The 20,743-nt window shown below is 38.6% G+C and overlaps 1 protein-coding gene across 4 annotated transcripts in view; it reads right to left on the reverse strand.

The window, feature by feature from the left end:
- Positions 1 to 2,120: 2,120 nt before the first annotated feature.
- lrrc4ca (leucine rich repeat containing 4C, genome duplicate a) overlaps positions 2,121 to 20,743 on the reverse strand; it is a 217,744-nt gene continuing 199,121 nt past the window's right edge. For 3 of the 4 annotated variants that reach the window (XM_086208324.1, XM_086208323.1, XM_086208325.1), the window contains one exon: positions 2,121 to 7,060. In XM_086208324.1, coding sequence (XP_086064450.1) covers positions 5,066 to 7,009 — 1,944 coding nt within the window. In that variant the 5' untranslated portion in view covers positions 7,010 to 7,060 and the 3' untranslated portion in view covers positions 2,121 to 5,065. Of the gene's footprint in view, positions 7,061 to 17,927; positions 18,058 to 20,743 lie in introns of those variants that run through there. The other variant, XR_015116961.1, reaches the window with a different exon arrangement.

Consider the following 20,743-nt stretch of genomic DNA (forward strand, 5'->3'; position numbering starts at 1 on the left):
GCCGCTTCAGTAATGCCAACAGGTGTTTGTGTTTGTGTTGATGGCTTTTTTGTGCCCGATGTATGCGCAGTTATCAAATAATGTCAGTTACCAAACACCGCCACAGGGTGTCGCCAAAGGACCAAAGTGCAGTCAACGCAAGAATCGGCTTTTTGCCAACTTCTACGGCACCTCCCGGAGTTAGCGTGAAACAGTGCAAGAATCTACGAACTTTTCGCCTTGATACATCTGAACCTGAGCGCTGATCCAGCGTTGATACATGAGGCCCCTGGTGAGGATGACTCCTGAACGCCTCCCTCTGGAGGTTTTCAGGGCATGAGGATTGGACATACCGGCCATGAACTGCAATGAACTTCTCTGGATTACCCCAGAAGGGCTGGTGGAAGTGGCTTGGGAGGCATGGTCTGAGTTTCCTTCCTGAGGCTGCTGCCCCATGACCAGGACTCAGAAAAGCAGAGCACGACAAACGAACAAACAACACAACGTCCTTAAATCATTCCCTCAACATGTAAATGCTAAGCCTGAATTCGTATCTGGTGCCTGCATCATATATATCTCTTTCCCATACATTTGTTCACTTTCGACCATAACATGTAGATCTTTCCCCCACACTTTTGTTAATTGATTATGAAAAATGTAAATGTATAAGTTCTCAGACTCTTGTATTCAGGGGTCATATTTTGGCAAATTCATTAATACTGACACACATGTAGCCCGTGAAAGATGAGTGGTACAAGGTCCTTTCGTACGAGGTCAACTATCTGTTTAATTTGTGTGTAGATTGTGTGTGTTTAATTGGTGTGTGATGAATGGGTTCCAAATGACAAATCTGAATTAAACATGACTGAATTATACTTTGTGGGGGGGGGGGTATACATATAATATATTAGATCAGTGGGCAAATGCGGGGCTGCACGGTGGTGCAGTGTTTAGCACTGTCGCCTCACAGCAAGAAGGTTCCGGGTTTGAGTCCCGGCTCAGGCGCAGGATCTTTCTGTGTGGAGTCTGCATGTTCTCCCTGTTCCTGTGTGGGTTCTCTCTGGTACTCCAGCTTCCTCCCACCATCCAAAGACATCAAAAGGGGACTAGGCTGATTGATACTCTAAATTGACCGTAGGTGTGACTGTGAGTGTGAATGGTTGTTTGTCTTTGTATGTTGGCCCTGTGATGGACTGGTGACCTGTCCAGGGTGAACCCCGCCTCTCGCCCGTTGACGCTGGGATAGGCTCCAGCCCCCCCCCCCCCCCCCCCACGACCCTTAATGTAGGAATAAGCGGAAAACAATGGATGGATAGACAAATGCCCTCATCCCCATAGTTTTGATGCCTAATGTGTCGAACCATCAAAACACAAACAGCGATGAAGCAAAAAGAAGATGAATTTGTCAACAATTGTTTCTACTTTATATTTATTATCTGGGTCATTTTTGGTGATAGTGTTTATCATATTGAAAGGCCTTTCTATCCTTCCCTTGTTAGAAATATATCAAAAATATTTGTATAACCATAACAGACTTCACCACAAGAATATGTAATATCATGGTTTATTCAGATGAAAGTTTTGGCACAGAGTGAGCCTCTGTGAACAGTGCAATTCAGACTGGAGTAGATCCTGGCAGAACACTCTGCTGGAGGGTGTCTGAGCCTACTCAGGCGAGGGGTCCTGAGTGTCATAGTTGAACATAATGTTAGGGTGATCGAGGGTGCCTGCAAGATGATCAAGAGGAAGAATGAGGGAGAAGATAGAAGGACAGAGGGCAAGCAGTGATTAGATGAATAAGATGCAGAGGCAGGTTGGAGGAAAGAGGAGAAGCTGGGCCAGAGATGGAAGGCATGAATGAAGTAATATTCAAAAACTCCTTTTACTAAAATTTAATGCAGTTCAACACCACTGCAAACATTAAACTTAATAACAAGCTTGTAGTTAAGTGTCAATCCAACTTGAAGATTATTATCTCTGTTTCTATGCATGTTGATGTATGTCCCTTCAGTAATATTTCAAGACACTGCCTTATTTGCCATTGTCATATTTGTAAAGGCCACCACAGAGAAAAGCAGACAATACAGAAAAACAACAATATTTTATTTAACCATATTTTGTGTATGTACTACAAACTCTGGTCTCTATAATCAATCTCCATATCTTTTAAAGATCATGAAAGAATGCTTACATGAAAATCAATCTCTTATTCTTTTACAGCACATTTCTCTTTTTAGAACAGGTGGTTGGTACATGTAAAATCAAATTTTTAAAAACTGCTTTTATTGATGTATTCTTAAAATGTTATTTCTTATAAATCTACTACTAGAACTGCATTCCTTCTCAGAAAAAAGAAGTTCATGTGAAAAAAGAATACTGATCAAAAATATTTAGATATCTTACATACATGAGACAGCTTGACTAAAATGCAAGAAGTTGACCATTTAAATTTTCAGACAATTTACCTCCAACTAAGGGCAAAAAGGAAAGATGTTAACACTCTTAGATAAACGGAGTATAGAATTGTTATCGACATCCCACGACTAGGACATCAAACACAGACTAAATGACACACACTCAGGTCATATGGTTTACAAATGTGCCAAACTCCACGGAAGTGCAATAAAGGGATGAGTAGTGCCTGGATATGAAAAACAAAAAAACAAAAACAACAACAACAAAAAAAAGATTCCTTATTTCACCTATCCGGACTTGACAAAATAAATTTGGGAATTTCATATAATTTAGAAATCAGACATCTGTGTTGTGTGCGGCACATTTACTCTAAATGGATGTGTTTCACTCAAATTTACAAAACATGTCTTTGCAATTAGCTTCATTATCATATAACCCTAGACACTATCGAAACATACAGTGGGCATGCTAAGTAGACACATTAGCTTCTCTCATGAATTCATCTGAAGCCTCCAAATATATGAAAAATACGAACAAAGTATGAAATTGAAATGACTGATAATTTTTTTCTTAACAGATTACATCCCAGGAGAACCCCAGGTAATGCTCTTTTGATGTGAAAAGTGTGTGAGGGATGCTTTAGATTATTTTAAATTCATTCCATTTTCATATTTTGATGATTTGCTGCCATGTCACTTCACTCTTTAAGTTTCTAAGAAATTTTATAAAATATTTGAATAAAAGGAAAACATTCTCGTTGACTTAGAATGCTTTGTGGTAAACACCTGGAGTAGATGCACTGTTGTTCATTACACTCTGGCATTACATCCATTACTGTGAACAGCTTAACATGTTCTGATTTGATTAAAAATGATATGTGTTTTTGCTGTTTTTGGATGACCTCAGTTTATGATAATATGAATAACTGCCTCATTATCAAAAGTACATGTAAAGGACAAAACAATTAATGAATCAATTCCATAAACACCATCATTTTCTCCTGTTTGAGCAATGTTTATGAGCAACAGCAGCATCTGGCTGTCAAAAAATAACACACTTTTTTTTAAGTCGATTTTGACTCATTTAAAGATGGACTTATTGATGACAGGAACTTTTAGGGGTGTGGCTGGTTATTGCAAGCTCTTTTTTTAAATATTAGGATAGCAGTAGTAACACTTTTTGATTTTTTGTTGTTGCTAAAATTACAAAAATGTATTGAACATCCTTGGTCATAAGCCTTTTTAATCACTTAACGATTTATTGTGTTCGGTTTGCAAATGAGTGTTTTTGAAAAAAGCATATGCAAGTTCTAATATGTGTGTGATGGGGGGGTGACCTTTTTTCTCATTGTTACAGAAGGAAAACTGACTTATTTGCAGAGGAAAAAAAAACAACTTTCAACCGTGGAATCTGACGAATGCCCACCTAACCCCTGTAGATATGATGCCTGACACAGTTTTGCATGGTGGGGACTTTGATATTGTTTCCAGGGAATGGGTACTTGCAGAGCTTGCCCATTCATAGCCTGTGGGTATATCAATTAAAATGTAAATTGTGCTGAGGGAGAGAAGCAGGTGCAGCACACATCTGGTTGATGCTTGATCCTACACATCCCCTCCTAAAGCCTCTCTCAGTGAAAACCCTGCTGCTCAGGGCCAAGTCCTGTGGTTGGCAGGAGCAGGGTGGGAATCAGGGGGCTGCCAGGCACTGCCCATGTGGAAACATGGCACACAGTTGACAGGCAATGTGCTCAGACAGCTGTGTAAAGGGTTCAGGCTCTTTTTTTTTTTTTTAATCCCAGCATGCAGTTCTGCCAATGAGGTAAGGGGAACATGGAAAAAAATAGCTTAAATGTAACATTTTCATGTGCAACATTTCAAAGCTCCAGGGAAGGTAAAGGTAAGGCTGTGATATTCTGGTACTTCTTGAGGCAATTGACTTCAAAAGCCAGAATTTTAAATCATCTACATTTTTCACAGGAATTGGTATCTTTATATTCAAGTGTTATTTTCCCTACAGAGATCAGAGTGGTCTTAATACAATCTCATTTTTCCCATTAGATCTTCAATGTCAAATGTGTGTGAAAATATATCAAACTCCATAATGACAGTTCTGCCACTCTCTACAAAACAACATACAAGTGTTTAACTAAACCCAATTACACACGGTCATGAAAGACTTCATTAATTCATCTACAGCTGGAGAAAATCACTAATGTGCTTTGGATTTTTTTTTTTGAAAAAAATGAGCGAACAAAGTTACTATTACATTTGATTCCAAAGTCTGCAATGAACAAAACAGGAATTATTTTTGGACAGTGTTTTATAGTTGAGTTTGAGAGCAAATAAACAAAATAATCCCATGAAATGAGAAGGAGAAAACAAAACAAAACATGAATTAAGTGCTGAAAAAGTAATTGCAGAATACATTTTTTTTCTTGATTTAACCACAATAGTTTTTCTTAAATAAATAACTTCTGTTTTGTAAAGACACTTTTTGAAACAGACATACCCTAATTACCAAAGTAATTGAATAAACATCACCAACCATTATTTCGTCAAACACAAGTCTTTTCATCAATGTTTGAGCAACAGTCCTCAGTAACGTCCTGTCAATATTTTCATTATGTAATTCCCTCAATGTGATAATGTCTCATTTTGGGAAAAAAAGCTTAGATTTGGGTCTCTTGTACATTGTCTTTTGAGCTGGCCCGGATTAACAAAGGTTCATGCGCTGAGCTGTGTATGGAGTTGATATTGGAGGCGTGGTTGTATGCAGTCTTATAAGTGTTATAGTGGTTGAGGTGCTCATGCTCAAGAGGCGGCAGAGTCAGGTGGCTCTCCATCCCTGGTCCTCCTGTTACACAGTCCTCATCCACGTTGATGATCTCAATGGTGCGTGTGGGTGCATGGTGGTTTTGCTGGTGGTGCTGTTTACGCATCTTGTAAAAGATGATCAGCATGACAGCTGCCATGAGCGTTATTGCAACAAAGCAGCCAATGATGATCTTGGTTGTCTTCATTACCTCATCCAAGCCATTCAGGGAGCCCTCCCCACCTAGCTCTGTGACAGGGATTGTGTACGTTTTCTCTGTTGCCCGGGTCGAAGGAGGGGTCTGGACTGTGGTGGTAGTTGTAGAGGTGGGTGAAATAGACTTCCATGTGCCAACAGGAGGAGTGGGACCCACTTTCTGCTGCACAGCAGTAGTGAAGCCTTCGTTATGTGTTGTTTCAATGGTCTCCACTGTCACAGTAGTGAAGTAGCTGAAACTGCTGTTCTCTGTAGAAGACACATTGAGTGTGGCAGAGGCTGTTGTGTTACCTGCAGAATTACTGACCATACACGTATACGTGCCAGTGTCCTGCATGGTAACGTTGGTAAAGTTCAGAGTGCCATCATTCAGCACTGAGATTCTGACCTTGTATGCGCCATGTGTCATGATGGAACCATTAGGTGTAATCCAGCTCACAGATGTCAACGAGCTGGCTCTACATTTTAACTCTGCAGCACTTCCCTCTGTCACATTTAGGTCAGCAGGTGGCTCCACAATAACAGGAGCATAACAGTGAAAATAATTTTGGTCCAGCTCTCCAATGTAGCGTCCTTTGTGGTGGGGTGGTGAGCTGCAACGGGCACAGCAGCTGGTGTTTGCAGGTACCATCTCCTTTAGCCACCAGCTTAGCCAGAGGATATCACAGTTACAGTTCCATGGATTGTGGTGCAAATGCACCCTTTCAAGATGATGCAATGGAGTGAAAAGGTCATGGGGCAAGAGGGTAAGATTATTGTGGGCTAAATTAAGCTCCACGAGTGACTGAAGATCATCAAAGGAGTTCCTTTCTATGCTCTGGATCTGGGCATGCATCATCCACAGCTTCTGCAAATGTATGAGCCCTTTAAAAGAGCCAGGCCGGACAACAGCTAGCTGGTTCCCTGACATCTCCAGTTCATCCAGCTTCACCAGGGGAATAAGGTTGGGAATTTCCTTCAGATTGCACATTCCCAGATTTAAGTAGCGAAGATTGCTCAGCCCTTCAAAGGCCCCCTCAGATATGTAGGAGAGCCGCTTAAGCTCCCCAAGGTCCAGGCGTCTTAATGAGGGCACTCTGTTGAAAGCATAGGAAGGAATGCTCTCTATGGGGTTATTCCTCAGCCAAAGTTCTTTTAGTTTGGACAGGTATTCAAATGCTCCGTTTGGGATTGTGGTGAGGCGGTTATCAAAAAGCTCCAGAGTATTGAGGCTGGCCAGTCCATTGAAAGCGCCCAGCTCAATTTTGCGTATGTGGTTCTTACTCAGCTGCAGGATCTCCAAGTGTCTTAGGTGCTTGAAGCTATCCACCTTAATAACCTGAATGAGATTTTCTTGAAGATTCAGGTAGCGTGTGTTTGTAGAGATACCATCAGGGACGTCTCGCAGGCCTCTTCGAGTGCAGATGACTTTGCTGAACTGGTTACTACAGGAGCAGACAGAGGGGCACGTCTGAGCACGTACCAGCCCCGCCACCACCAGCAGCTGGAGGGCCAGGAGCAGCACAAACAAAGGGTCGGACAAGGCCCGGTTCCACCTAGGACCTCGCATCATCTGCTGCTGCTGAGAGGTCATCTTGTTTAACATTCATAATTCACTGACTGGTCCTCCACTCATTGGAAAGAGTATTTGGGCCAACTGTAATGAAACAAGAAATGTAAAAGAGAACATATATGTTAGATATGGCCTGACGCATGTTTGAACCTCTAAAAAATACCATTTATTCATTAGACAACATTTTCAAAGGCTAATAATCACACATACACAGACTGCAGCTTTTCTTTTTGCAGATGTGCTACACTCACACTTTGAATTTTATACTCTGAATCTCCAGCTTTTTTGTGCAGTATGTCTGACCGACAAGGAAGAGAAGGAAGAAATTTGGATGGATATATTTTTGGGAAATATGTTTGAGACTTGGGGGTACATAAATGTTACAGATGCTGGCCAACCATCAGTCCTTGAATTGAGTCCAGATATATGGAAGTCATAATTAATTAATCATAATTTTTTGGGTGTAAAAGGGATACAGTATGAGTAACACTATTACAAATGTTTATTTAAATTGTTCTGTCTTCTTGATTTCTGCTCAATATTGCTGATACTCCTGAATGCTCACAGAGTTATCCTTCTATCAATAGGCAGATAAGAGAAACATTTATAGTGTCTCTAACCTTCCTGACCTGAATGTTTTTCACTGTGACAGGAAACTGTAGCACATTCAGAAAATCAATGTGAACATAAAGGAAAAATGTGTGCTACAGTAAAACCTTGTGGCGAAATGGTGATAACACTGATCTATTGAGCTCAGTGTGGTGTGTCTTTGGTTTCTGTCACAACCCTGACTGTCATAGCAATAATCTATGAAAGAAAGGTTATATTAATTCTAAGAGGCTGTTTTTTTGCTTTTTGATGATGTGATTGATCAGTGAGATATCAAAGCTGTCATGAAGCTGAACAGTAATTACAAGAAACATTATTAAGTGTTATTGTTATTACTCTGTCAGTTGTGTCTGAGCATGGTTAGTTCATTGTGCACATGATTCAAACATAAATATAGCGTTTGCAAAAGGATAAATGTAGCTGTAAATAAATACAAATACTTTATTATTGTTTGGGTGCCATTCTGTCCTCATATAAACTAACTTTGTACCTCGAAGTAGATGTCTTCACAGGTTTATTCAACATGAAACCCATACAGGTTTGGTACCATGTGTTATTATGATAAGGGTGTGTTCTATTGCTGTAAGTATCAGGGGATAGACATGACAAAAGTGAAACCTAATATATGACACTGAATCTGCCAAAGTGTCAGGAGTAGCAGGGTTGTGACTGGAGACTTAGGAACGTAAATTTATCATTCAAAATGGCAAAAGTTTTCTTTGTGTCTCGTATTATGCTACATAGTACAACAAGATGAAATGAGCAAAGTGCAAAGCTGTTTATAAGCAATCATGCAAGCTGAAACAAATGGACTTACATCTTAATAATGGAGGGATTATTCATATTGAATCACAGAAAGTGTGGATTTCTTTTTTCTTCCCATTTCTTCAAACTATTGGATCATCGACGGATCACACAAGGTTATTACATTAGGTAAGACACAAAGTTGCAATGTTAAAAATAGTGAGCACTGACATTGGTGCCATTTGGATATATGTCTCTCAGGGCTGACTATTAATTCTTCAATTACAAAATTCCAATTCCAAGCATCCAAAGCCTGCAGTTTCCATGCAGGGAACTATATGTAAAATTGATCATACGTCAGGTTGAGGAACACATTTCATTCCCATGGCTTTAATTTGTTAGGAAATTCAAACCTTGTACATAATAGCAGCAGTGGTATAAGCCAGGGTACAATATTGCATTTCTTTTAATAGGTTTAAATGATCTTGTCATGAAGTAGTTTTAAAAATAAAGTTGACACATTCTAGTCATATTCAATAGACAATTGATAACCAGAGACATGCTTGTTGGGAGAAGTTCTTCTGTGATCACAAATCCCTGTATCCCATTGCCCCAATAGCTCATCTTCCTATTCAACACATCAAAACTTAGAAAGAGATAAAAAAATGAATCTGCAAAACCATGTTCCATCTATGGGCATAGAAATGATGAAGTTGGTCAAAAAGCCAAACAATACATCCTTACACTGACAATTAAAGAAATGTTGTACTGCAGTGAATAAATCAGATAAAAAGAGTTGAGGAAAAAATTCAATTTTTCAACTTCTGTCCGAGCAGATTATGAACTTCCAGTGGTTTCTTTGTCTAGTAATGTTAATTAATATGATTCGCATGACCCCAGAAAAAACATAAAGTGCAAATCAGCAACATCTGCAAAATCCTTTCCTGTTCTGAAAAGAGAAACAAAACTGGACTCAACCTGATACTATATTATTAAATCTGTACGCAGTATTTAATTAGTGCATAGAAAAGAAATGATAGCATAGACCCTTCTATCGTGTTTGAATTACAGTTCATATATTTTCATATTTTCTGTTCTTTAGTACTTTTCTAAGAGAAATTATGGCCTTTTCTTAAACTTGTCAGGAAAATTTAAAATCCAATAAATTAAATTTAGGAAAAAGTGATTCCTAAGAATAGATTTTAGTTTTAACTGGGATTTATCGTGTACAACCAACATAAAGGTTATCAAAATTGTGTAGAAAGAGAATGAGCTAGTTAATGGAGACACACAGCCCATAGTTAAACAAATGAGCCCTAATATTAATTATATTATAATATAAAATACTAATTGGTACTTGGCTGGCATAGCCAATCTTTAATGGACTGGGGAAATAGTCTGCTCCTTTTGACAGCTCAGATTGTCAGTTCTGACCTGAAATAAAACCTCATATTTATGGAAGATACTCTGTTGTAGAGTTAATTTAGTGCAATTAACACACCAATCATCAGACCATCACACTGTGAAGGGATGAGCCCAGTTCTGCAGGCTTCTCTGAAAAAGAATTGAAGATTACCGGAAATCATCTTCAAGCTTTATCAGACATGTCAGATATGTCTTTTAATATACAGCAGCAGAAGCCTGGACCACAGTCAGGCAAGCATTCATCAGTTACATCTTGTAACATGGACCTACAACGACATACTGGACATTCGTAATCCACTTATATAGTCTACCCATATAACACTGCATAACACAACAATTGTAAGAATAAGGAGCAGTTAAATCGGTCAGCCTGGTGGTTTGTCACTGTGTATTGAAACACTCAATTCAACTGGTTTAGTTTAAAACACAATAAATACTGTTGGCTAAACATATACAAAAAAAAAACCCACATTTTTTTATGACCAGAGAAGCTTTTTTTTTTTTTTGTATCACTGTGCACAGTGCATGGCATACTGTGAATCTAAATGGAAAACATATTAAGGTGATATTTAACAGCAGGAATTACTTCTGCTTTGTCAGGCTCAGCCACTGTGGTTTGTATAAATGACATAAGGCTGAGCAAATGCATGTGGCATGTAGCCTTTATGCAGGACCCTTTGAATGAACAGCAGTTACATGGTGGCTCAGGATTCAGCTTAGCACACTTACTATATTGTCATTTGTTTGTTTATCCCAAATCCAAACAAAAGTAAACAGATTTGGGCTAATAATTACAATGGTATCATTTCAGTGATATATTCAGTTGTGAGGCAGTGCTATGAAACATTCACAAGATGCCAGGCTGTACAAGAGGATGCATGCTATAATAATGAGTTAGTAAAAGTTATGTCAGCAATGGGATTGCTTTGATATTTTTGCAGTAAGGATGAATTTATGTTTTCCGACAGCCTTTTTTAAACTCTAAACAGATTCACACGCTTATTATCTTAAAGATTCAAAATGTTCTTAAAGTTCAAGAGCAAAGCTGCGTGCTTCTGTGTAAATACTGTATTGCATTAGTGGATGAAACTGTATGCAGGGTGAGGTCCATCCTACCCCCAGTGGATCAGACTCATGTTGAATGGTCAAGATTCATATCTAAAACCTTATCTGTTGAACAGATACATACATATTATAGTTTATTACTGTAGGCAACATGGGCGGCATGATGGTGAAGGGGTTAACACTGTCACCTCACAGCAAGAAGGTTCAGGTTTGAGCCCTGGCTTGGTCATGGGGTCTTTCTCTGTGGAGTTAGCATCTTCTCCCTTTCCCTACTCCGGCTTTCTCCCACAGTCCAAAGACATCAAGATGGGACTAGGTTAATCCAGACTCTAAATTGACTGTAGGTGCGGCTGTGAGCGCAAATGGTTGTCTATCTATGTGTGTTGGCCCTGCGATGGAGTGGTGACCAGTCCAGGGTGAACCCCGCCTCTTGCTCAAAGGCAGCTGGGACAGGCTCCACCCCACCCCCCCAGCCCCTCGTGACCCTTAACAGGATAAGTGGTAGAAAATGGACAGATGGATGGATGGACGGATGGAGGCAACACGGATGGTTTTGGGACTGGAAGTGTTCTGGTTTCTCTCTGCCATGAGAGGGGTACTGACCAATCTCAGTGGAGTGGGCTGTATTCAGGGAAGCATCCTGTGTGTAGAGCAAAAAAGTGGAACACACTGGGTGAAATGGAATCTGGCAACCCATCTCCTATTTTCTGATAAGGATTTTTTTTTTGTTGAGTGAACTGGTTGTGAACCAATCCAGTTATAGTGTGTCAGCTCTTTTCTTATTCCTCGAATTTCTTTTCAGATTATACTCACAAAAGGAAGAGGAAGTCTTGGCTCAAATATCTGTCAGCTACACTGGAACCCCCCAATACTTTGAACTGCCTTCAGTGATGCGTTCCAAGAACATAATAAACCTGAGACAAAACATCCCATTTTATGTTTTGGAACATTATTCTCCAGTCATTCATTTAGGAAGCCTTTAGTGCCGTGAGAATTACAGAGCAGGATTGAAGACCTCTGTGGAATCATCTGTGTCATGGTTACTTGGCGGTAAACAAGTACTTAAACAGGTGTCTCAAAGACAGAACTTTGCCTTGCCTTGCCACATGCTGTCATCAGTAATCAGTAGTAAGTTGAGTGATTTGTCAAACTGAGGTGTGTTTCCTTTGACATATAATTTCTGAAACACAAACATGGAAACAAATTATGGTTTCTGTTAAACCTAATAAACTTCTGTGACTAAGTGCATGACAAATGGTATGGGATGGGCGTGTATGAGCAGCCCATGTATGAGAGCAAGATGGAACTGAGAACAGTATCTCTAGAACCAGGGTGTGTGTATGTGTAGGAAAATGCACAGTTACAACAGCAGGTACACAAAAAACAACCAAACAAAAAAACAAAACAAAACCCAAAGAAAATCCTGTAGTATTCACTCAAAAACCTCAAGAATAAACCAGTATTTGATGCTCCCCCCCCCAGCAAAGCTCATCCCTTCTTCTCTTCATCTGAGTGGTTCTGGTCCTGATCAATTTCATTCCACACCAAGAACCGGCAAGTCTGAGATTTTTGACATTTATACAACATTTTAAGCCTTGTGTTTGTTCATGTCATGCTTTTGCCTGCAGTATAATTCTGTAGCTGGTTTCTTTGCTGCACAGCAGTTTTCACTGGGTCCCACTCGCAGCCCTTTTCATAAGCGCTGTATTCTGGTGTCTGTATCGTATTTTTGCATTATAAATCAGCCAGAAAAAGGCAGAATGAATAATTTAGCAGTTCTACCAGAAAATTCTAGTGGGGCTAAATTACCCTTAAATAGGTCTGTGATGCCACTGGTTGGAAAGAGGCATTTAGTGATTTTCTTGGTCTTTGTTTTGGTCAACATTTGCTTGTACAGTAATTGCTTCTTTTGAAAGGTGAGGAAAGTCGAACGAGGCTGACTTCACATGGTTAATGCTCGAGTGCCTGCTGATTATGAACTTTTTGTGAACAGTGACTGACAGGAGCTTTCATTCTGCATGGTATGCAGAAGGAATAGTGATGGGAGATTGTCAAATGAAAGATGTGTTTTAGAAGGCAAGGTCAGCGTTTGTTCTATTCTTGAAAAAAAAGAGTGAGAAAGAGAGAGAAAGAAAGAAAGAAAGATTAATGAGATATAAATCAAATCAGGTCACTTCTTTATAATGCCAGAAATCCTGCACAAGCTCCAAATATAAACCCAGAATCTGTTATGGATTCCAGTGTGGGAGGGATACCCACCACATGCATCACAATCCTATTTTTCCTTCCCTTGATCCTCACAGCATAGCAGTGCTGAGATGGATGGAGGTGGGCTATTGTACTGTCGTTTTTAACCTGGTTGTTATGTCACTCTTGATCCTAACCAAAATGTTTCATTTTGCGGTGGTAAAGACAGGACACATCATTCTTTAATTGAGCCTTTGTCAGTGGCAGCTGTGTGACAGTTGGCTTCATGTTTTGAAAGAGAGACTGTTTGCTTCATACATATTTGCGATCATATTAATTTTTTAAGTTTTATCTTCACACATTTTCTCACCCATCTCATCTAATCAAAAACTGAAGTTGTAAAAGCAGGGTGGATTAGGCCCTCATTGTGTCTTTTATTGTGAAGAAACATGGTTTTGAAGAATATATTTGAATTCTAGTTGCAGGATGGGTTACTATAATCTGCAGATATATCTACCTTTTTTAACTATAAAACGAGCTTCAGCTATGTCTAATGAAAATCACATACAGGAGAAATGATGAGTAATGATCCATCTATATCCGTATGATTATTTTTGAGGTTGATGATCCACAGCAATAGTTCCTTCCACCATTTGTCAAAGTTTATGTTATCTTTTTCAACACAGGTGGCACTAAAACTAAGCCTTATGACTGTCACATGATCAAGGTCCTCAATAGCCATGTTAAGTTTCTGACTGACTGGTTTGACACATTGCTGAATTATTAGAATTTCATCTTTGGGTTCGAGTCACTGCTTTGTGAAAGTAATGGCAACTCCATGAATTAAATTAGCAGATGATAATGTGCAAATCTCAACATCATGTCTAATTCATATAAAGGGTATGATGTGTGCAACAAAGGCTTGCTACCCCTTGCTCTTGGTGAAATGATGGCACATGGATGTTTTCAGACTGTGACTCATGTCACCATAGGAGCATATTGGTTGAGTCACAACCTGTTTCATGAAATATAGCGCTGCTATTTTAACTCCTTACAAGACAATTAAAAATGAGCAAGATCTTGACATAGAGAATATGATAAATATAAATCTGATGAGTCATCTATGGGGAGTATTGCAAAATATATCATTGTAACAACCGTATCATGTCAAGATCCAAAGATTTTTCATATTTGTTTACTGTTCTACAATTTACTGATTATCATTATAATGCGATATAAGTTCTTGAATGGATATAATCACTTTGTACAAAACTTCAGATAATATATAAAATTAATTATTTTGGTATATGACAGTTATAAAGGCCAGAATTGTTTCTCATGTGAGTTGAACTTTATTAAGGCTTTTCTCACAATAAATCAATATCAGATATAGTTTCATATATAGCTGTAAACTGTGTGCTAACTGCAGAAAAGACTTGCTACCCCCCACGATAACCAACACCCCCATTCCCCTACAACTTTGTCACATAACTGTAATTTAACTGTATTTCCATTTATTTTAGTTTGTGATATGTTGATACGATTTTTCAAAACAATTTGACAAAAATGATTGCAGTTCCCTCTTTTCAGAGTGCAAAGATACAACATAATTTGAAGCTGTTCAATCACGCCTGTTTTCTCTCTCTTTATCTCTGTCCCCTCTCTTTCCTTCTGCATATCTGTCTCCCTCCATTATTTGTCTTTGTCTCTGCCCCGCTCTCCTGCTCTCTTTCCCCCCAACTGGTCAAAGCAGAAGGCCGTCCCCATTGAGCCTGGATCTGCTCGACTTTCCTGCCTGTTGCAGGTTGTAATGCTGTTGTTGCAGGATGTGCTTGCTCATGGAGAATTGTTGGGTGTAAATTCATTGAAGGAGTGTGGTACCAGTGTGAACTCTGAACCTGCACAGAATCTGTGCATCAAACATTTCTTCTCTGCTTCCCACTCATCAAAACTAAAACAGAAATGGTTAATGAGGAGACTGAATTTAACAATTGTTCGGGAGCAAAGTTCGAGATTAGATGAAGAAAAAAACAGCCATATCACTGGGTCTGCTGCTTATGAAAATTAAAAAAAAAATTAAAAAATTGCCAGCTGCAAACGGACAGTTACAGCTCAGTTCATCACTTAACTTATGATTGGATGAAGGATAGTCAACACTTCTGCCAACAATCTCATTCCCCAGAAAAGACTGTTTAAGTGATTAATTGATGTCGTAACTGCTGAATGGTGCACTGGAAAGGTAAGAGTAATGCCAGTCATGCATGCATTAGAGAGACATTGTTAAAAGCAGAGTGGCAAGTGAGACAACTAATGAGATCCAGAGGGGTAAATACATTTGGAGACTGTGGGATGCTCCCAGTGCCGAACGTCATTATTATATTCTGAGGGTTTTGCATCAGACTGCAGATCTTATTTGGTTAAGGGTGGGTCTTTAAATGTAGGGTCTTGAAAAACAGACTTCAGCAGGACTCTGTTACAGAGTGTCACACATTACAAGATCAGGCAAAGTCGCAGACACATCAGTAGTTGTGCCACCATTTAATTGGCAAGTGAATTTAAACTGAATTAGATGAAATGTTGAAAAAAATAATCAAGAGGAAATACAAATGAAATGCAGGCCAGGGGTCATAAATTCAAAATACCCGGCAGATGCTGATTGTCCAGTCTTGTCACAAGGGGGTCAGTACAAACATTACACATATTACATATAGAAAGACACATATTAGCATTTATATGAACAATAAAACTATAAAAAAGTAGGATTTAAGTTTAAGAATATACACCAAAAGCTTTGGCTTCCATAGGTTCTCTCTCCGCTGACTTGCCCACAAAGATTGATTTACCTATTAAAATGATCGATATGTATTATTTATTTTTTATTGTTTTATTTTTAAATGTAATACTGCTTCACTATAATAGCAGTATAATTGTCATGACAATGGCAGAATTTCAGGGCTGCATTTAATCACAATTTGATATCATGTGGAAGGCTATATGGAATTGTGGTCACTTGGGACACTCCGTGCATCATGTGTATGATTTATTGGTGCCCTGCTCCATCTTAAACATACACACTGATTTTAAGTTAATATCAAATATGATTCCGGAAATGTTCTGAAGAAAAATAATGACGATAATGTTAATCTTATCTACACTTTGTTGACTCTCACACCTCATCTCCCTCATACATAGCAAGATGTTGCAATAATTTAATGAATTATAGAAACATGGTTTTAACTATCAAGACCTGCATGAATAGGGATTCAACATAGAATCACATTTGAAGAACATTGGGATGTTTGTTGATTTCAACATTGTGTGTCATTATAAGGAATTTCAACCCTGCATCCAAATATCTATTTCATCCTCTCAATATATGATCTAAGTTGTGTATGTCAAGGATGGAACAAAAAAACGTGTTAAAAGCGACTTACAGTCCTGTTTGGAGCCTAATATAATGAAGGGGGACAGAAAAATTAGATGCAAGTTCATCTAATTGGCTGTTGTAACGTCATTTAACATCTGAGCTATTCTGCCAATCTAACTTGATATGTCTAATGAGCTCCACAGATATTAACAGAGGGGCTTTGAAATGTGCTTGACCTACCGTTGAACCACTTATTACTGCCCCACCTTATGTCTTTGGTGCTGAACAAGCAAACCAACATATGGGGTTGTATGTGTGGGTGGGGGCATCATGGGTGGAGGTGACAAGACAAAATGAAAATCCCTCTTTATCAAGAAACCAAAAACCCTGCTTTCTAAAATTTAATGTGCAACAAACCAATTAACAGCAAGCTTGCACAGACGGTGATGATTGATCAGACAAAATAAAGGGATGAAAAAAATAATTTAAGATTACAGTTAGTGAAAATATACATACGTTTTCTTTTTAAATACCTATGCAGTGTGATAGATTGGGAAAGCAACAATTTAACTGTCTGAAAGACTACAACATGTGAAATACATATATTATGTAAAATCTGAAAAAGCAAAGTATTATGTGATTCTACTGGTGATCTTTTTTCATTTAAAAGATAGTGATGCATGGACAAGAACTGGACTCACAGATGTTGTTTTTCTATTAATTTTTGATTTAGGTTTACTCATTGATAGAAATGATATAATAATCATAACATCGTTATTCAAATTTTGATAAGTGATAGTAGTTTGTGTTATGTATCATCATCACTCCAAAGTAGTTGACGGAAAGTTCTTGCATCATTTCCAACCTTGACTGAAAATATCCTTAAAAAAAAAAACTAACTGAAGACAGGAATTGTGTGGCCTGAGAGACACTATTCTAAAGCTGTTAATGAAAAATGATTTGTCATTTTATTCAAACCAATTTATGTATTTGGAATAACACTCTAGGCCAGGGATTCACAAAAAGTGGTGCGTGCGCACGATAACAAATGTGATGGTGTTTTGGAGTGTTTTTAAGTGGGACATTCCCACACAACAAAGATGTGTACACAAACATTTCCTTTGCAAGATTTAAAATCTAAAGCTGACATATTAATTCATAAATAAAAGCTGCCTATTCAAAATGCACCTTATCTTAAGATGAAGTGTAGAAGAAGTTGCGGCATTGTAGCTTTTTTTTTTTTCCCACGAAGGTGTGGGGAATGGGGGGTGTGTCAACACAGCTGGGATATAGAAGGGGGTGCATGGCCAAAAAAGTTTGAGAATCGCTGCTCTAGGCCAATCAGCTCAATTATAGCTACCCTAGTGGCAGGACTTTATGGAATTAAAAACAAAACAACAAAAACAACAAAACTCAAAGATAAATGGTCAAATATACCGATATGATGAAGGCTACTGAATTTAGGAATCTAAGTATTAGTGCAACAAGTTGACATCCAAAGACATTCTTTGTGCTAAAAAGTCTCCCTGTTTCACCCCATACCTTTTTCTAAGCCATTGTTGGAGAAATAATCTGAGTCAGTTCTCCAATGTCTGCTGGGGATAGTGATGCATCATCAGCGCTTGATGAGGACAGTGCATCATCACGACAGCTCATCACACTTGCTATTCAAGCACTGGTAGCACTACACACACACAAAAAGATAGATAGTTAGAGATGACCCCTGGGGTGACATGTTTTTTTCTGATAAATGAGCTACATTCATGGCTGGCCTTGAATATGCATTCAACGATGTATGAATCTTCACAAGCTGGTACACATAAATAAAAAAATTCTGACTCTCAAGATAAAATACTCAAATATTTTCACCAATACTTGAGACAGTAGAATGATTCACATTCATACAATAAAGCCAAAGTCATGGATATCAATAATGAGTTTGTGCTGCATATGTGATGTACTTCGTGATTCGTAGCAAGTGGCATGTTGGTGTGGCAGCTTGTAGGTGAAAAAAATATATTGACAAAATCATTCCTCAGGCTTTGGACAGGAGATTTGTGCTTTCTACTCTTGAAGGATGTAGGATGAGAGAGTGCTGTAACTGCGGAGTGTGAATGAGGTCAGGGTTAGTATGCATCACTGACAGCACCATGCAAAGGTCATACTCAGGTTGGTGACATGCAGGCATATTCTCTGTCATAGTTGGATAGCCTGAGAAAAGATACAGAGAGGGAACACATACATGTACAAACCAGGGGGAAAAGATTTCTGATTTTAGAGATAAACAGGGCAATGTAATAACATGTTAGAGCTGCTTTTAGGTGTAGTTTTGTCATGATGTGCGCCTAAAACTTGGCATAGTGTGTGCTCACGGCTGACATGGTTCTCTTCCCATTAATGCATATGCAGTGTAAAATGGTAGTGTTGTCCATAAGTATGGAGTTTTTCATGTCAGAGCAACTGATTATGTATTTCAATGTATGGATGAAAATTGTAGAATTGTAGAATGGGCAAAAAAAAAAAAAAAAAGAATCCTTAAAATTTTAAGGTATTAGTCATAGCACCACTTGGAGACAACACTAAATTATTTTTCTTCTTCTTCTTCTTCTTCCTCTTATTATTATTATTAATAATAATATTATTATTGTTATTATTATTATTATTATTAAGATTTTTTTTTTTTTTTTTACGTGTTGTTTTTTTTACTTGGATGTACTACTCTTTGTGAGTGGACCAGATCCACCTCAAATCTGGTCATAAATATTTTAAGTTGTCAATGGGTTCGTGTGAAGAATGTGAGATCTTTTTAATGCCCTTACTGTGGTGACGTGGCCAATTGGGGTATTTTGCCATTACAGTAATCTGTTGTGTAAATGGACTACACATAGTCAGATCTTTTCCAAACTTAAGATTTTTGATGATAGTTCCTGCCTGGAGACATCTTGTCTAAAAGATTTAAGTAATAGCACCGGCATAGTAGTTACAGGAAGAAAGCCTTATTCAACAAAATTTGATTTAAAATTAATATTATACTGTTGTCTCCCTGTGATGTATGGCAACATAGTAATGGTGTAGTGAGCGTGTATCCTGTAGCACCACCCAGTATGCACCTGTACACAACAATTACAGGAAATAAATTGACACCCATATGGATATTGTTATCTTCCTGAACATTGCATCATTATCTCGATGACAAAAACGCAATGACTTGAAGGTGCAACGATGTTGCCAACTGTATGTCATGTCTATTTTGTTATCCAGATGATGATGCAATATACAGGAAGATAACAAAATAACTTTGACTAACAGGTACAATGATGTTGCCAACTTCTGACAAATAATCAGTGAAATATACTGTATATATAACACTACAATATATTGCCGCTGACCTGGTACCTTTAATACTCACAGCCAGTCATGGTAACACACAGCCAATTCAATTTTCTATATTTCTAGCATTTCCTGACCACAAACACAATTATCTTTCACAACAATTTAAGTCTTGAAGTGACTGACAGAATTAACTGAAACAATCATTACAACAACAAACATTTAACTATGTTGAGTTGCTTTTAAATCTTTGCACTGGGATAATAAGCCAGCTGCACACTCTGCTCATAGAGAAAGGTAGCAGAGCATCAGCCACTGGGGACATTTGTTGATGTCAGAGACATTCTAAATGTTGCATTTCTTTCATCCATCCATCCATCCATTGTCTTCCGCTTAATCCTAGTAAGGGTCGCGGGGGGGCTGGAGCCTATCCCAGCATCTACGTGCGAGAGGCGGGGTTCACCCTGGACAGGTCACCAGTCCATCACAGGGCCAACACATATAGACAGACAGCCATTCACACTCACAGTCACACCTACAGTCAATTTAGAGTATCAATCAGCCTCGTCCCCTCTTGATGTCTTTGGACTGTGGGAAGAAGCTGGAGTACCCAGAGAGAACCCACACAGCAACAGGGAGAACATGCAAACTCCACACACTCTCCTGCTAAGGAAGACAAAGCCACAGACAAGGACAATTAAAAGTTGGCCTAAGGGAGCCGGGACCTGAACCCGGAACCTCTTGCTATGAGGTAACAGCGCTAACAACTGCACCACCCTGCTGCCTCTTTTGAACCCACTCAATCAATATTTCAAAGCTCAAACTTGTAGATTTAGTTGTAAAGACCAAATACAACATAGAGAAGTTTGTGGATTTCACAAATGTTTGTAGTTTTGTTGATCAAATTTTGAACTATTTAGGTACAAATATGAAAGATTTATGTTCTTTCATTCATTCAAACAATTTTAGTTCACTGAGTATACACCAAGTGATTTGCACTGTGCTCCCCAGGGATATCTGTCCCTCAGTGTATAAATTAA

The sequence above is a fragment of the Aulostomus chinensis genome, chromosome 7, assembly GCF_037954235.1.
Source record: "Aulostomus chinensis isolate RoL2024-O1b breed Wild chromosome 7, RoL_Achi_v1.0, whole genome shotgun sequence".
Classification (NCBI taxonomy): domain Eukaryota; kingdom Metazoa; phylum Chordata; class Actinopteri; order Syngnathiformes; family Aulostomidae; genus Aulostomus; species Aulostomus chinensis.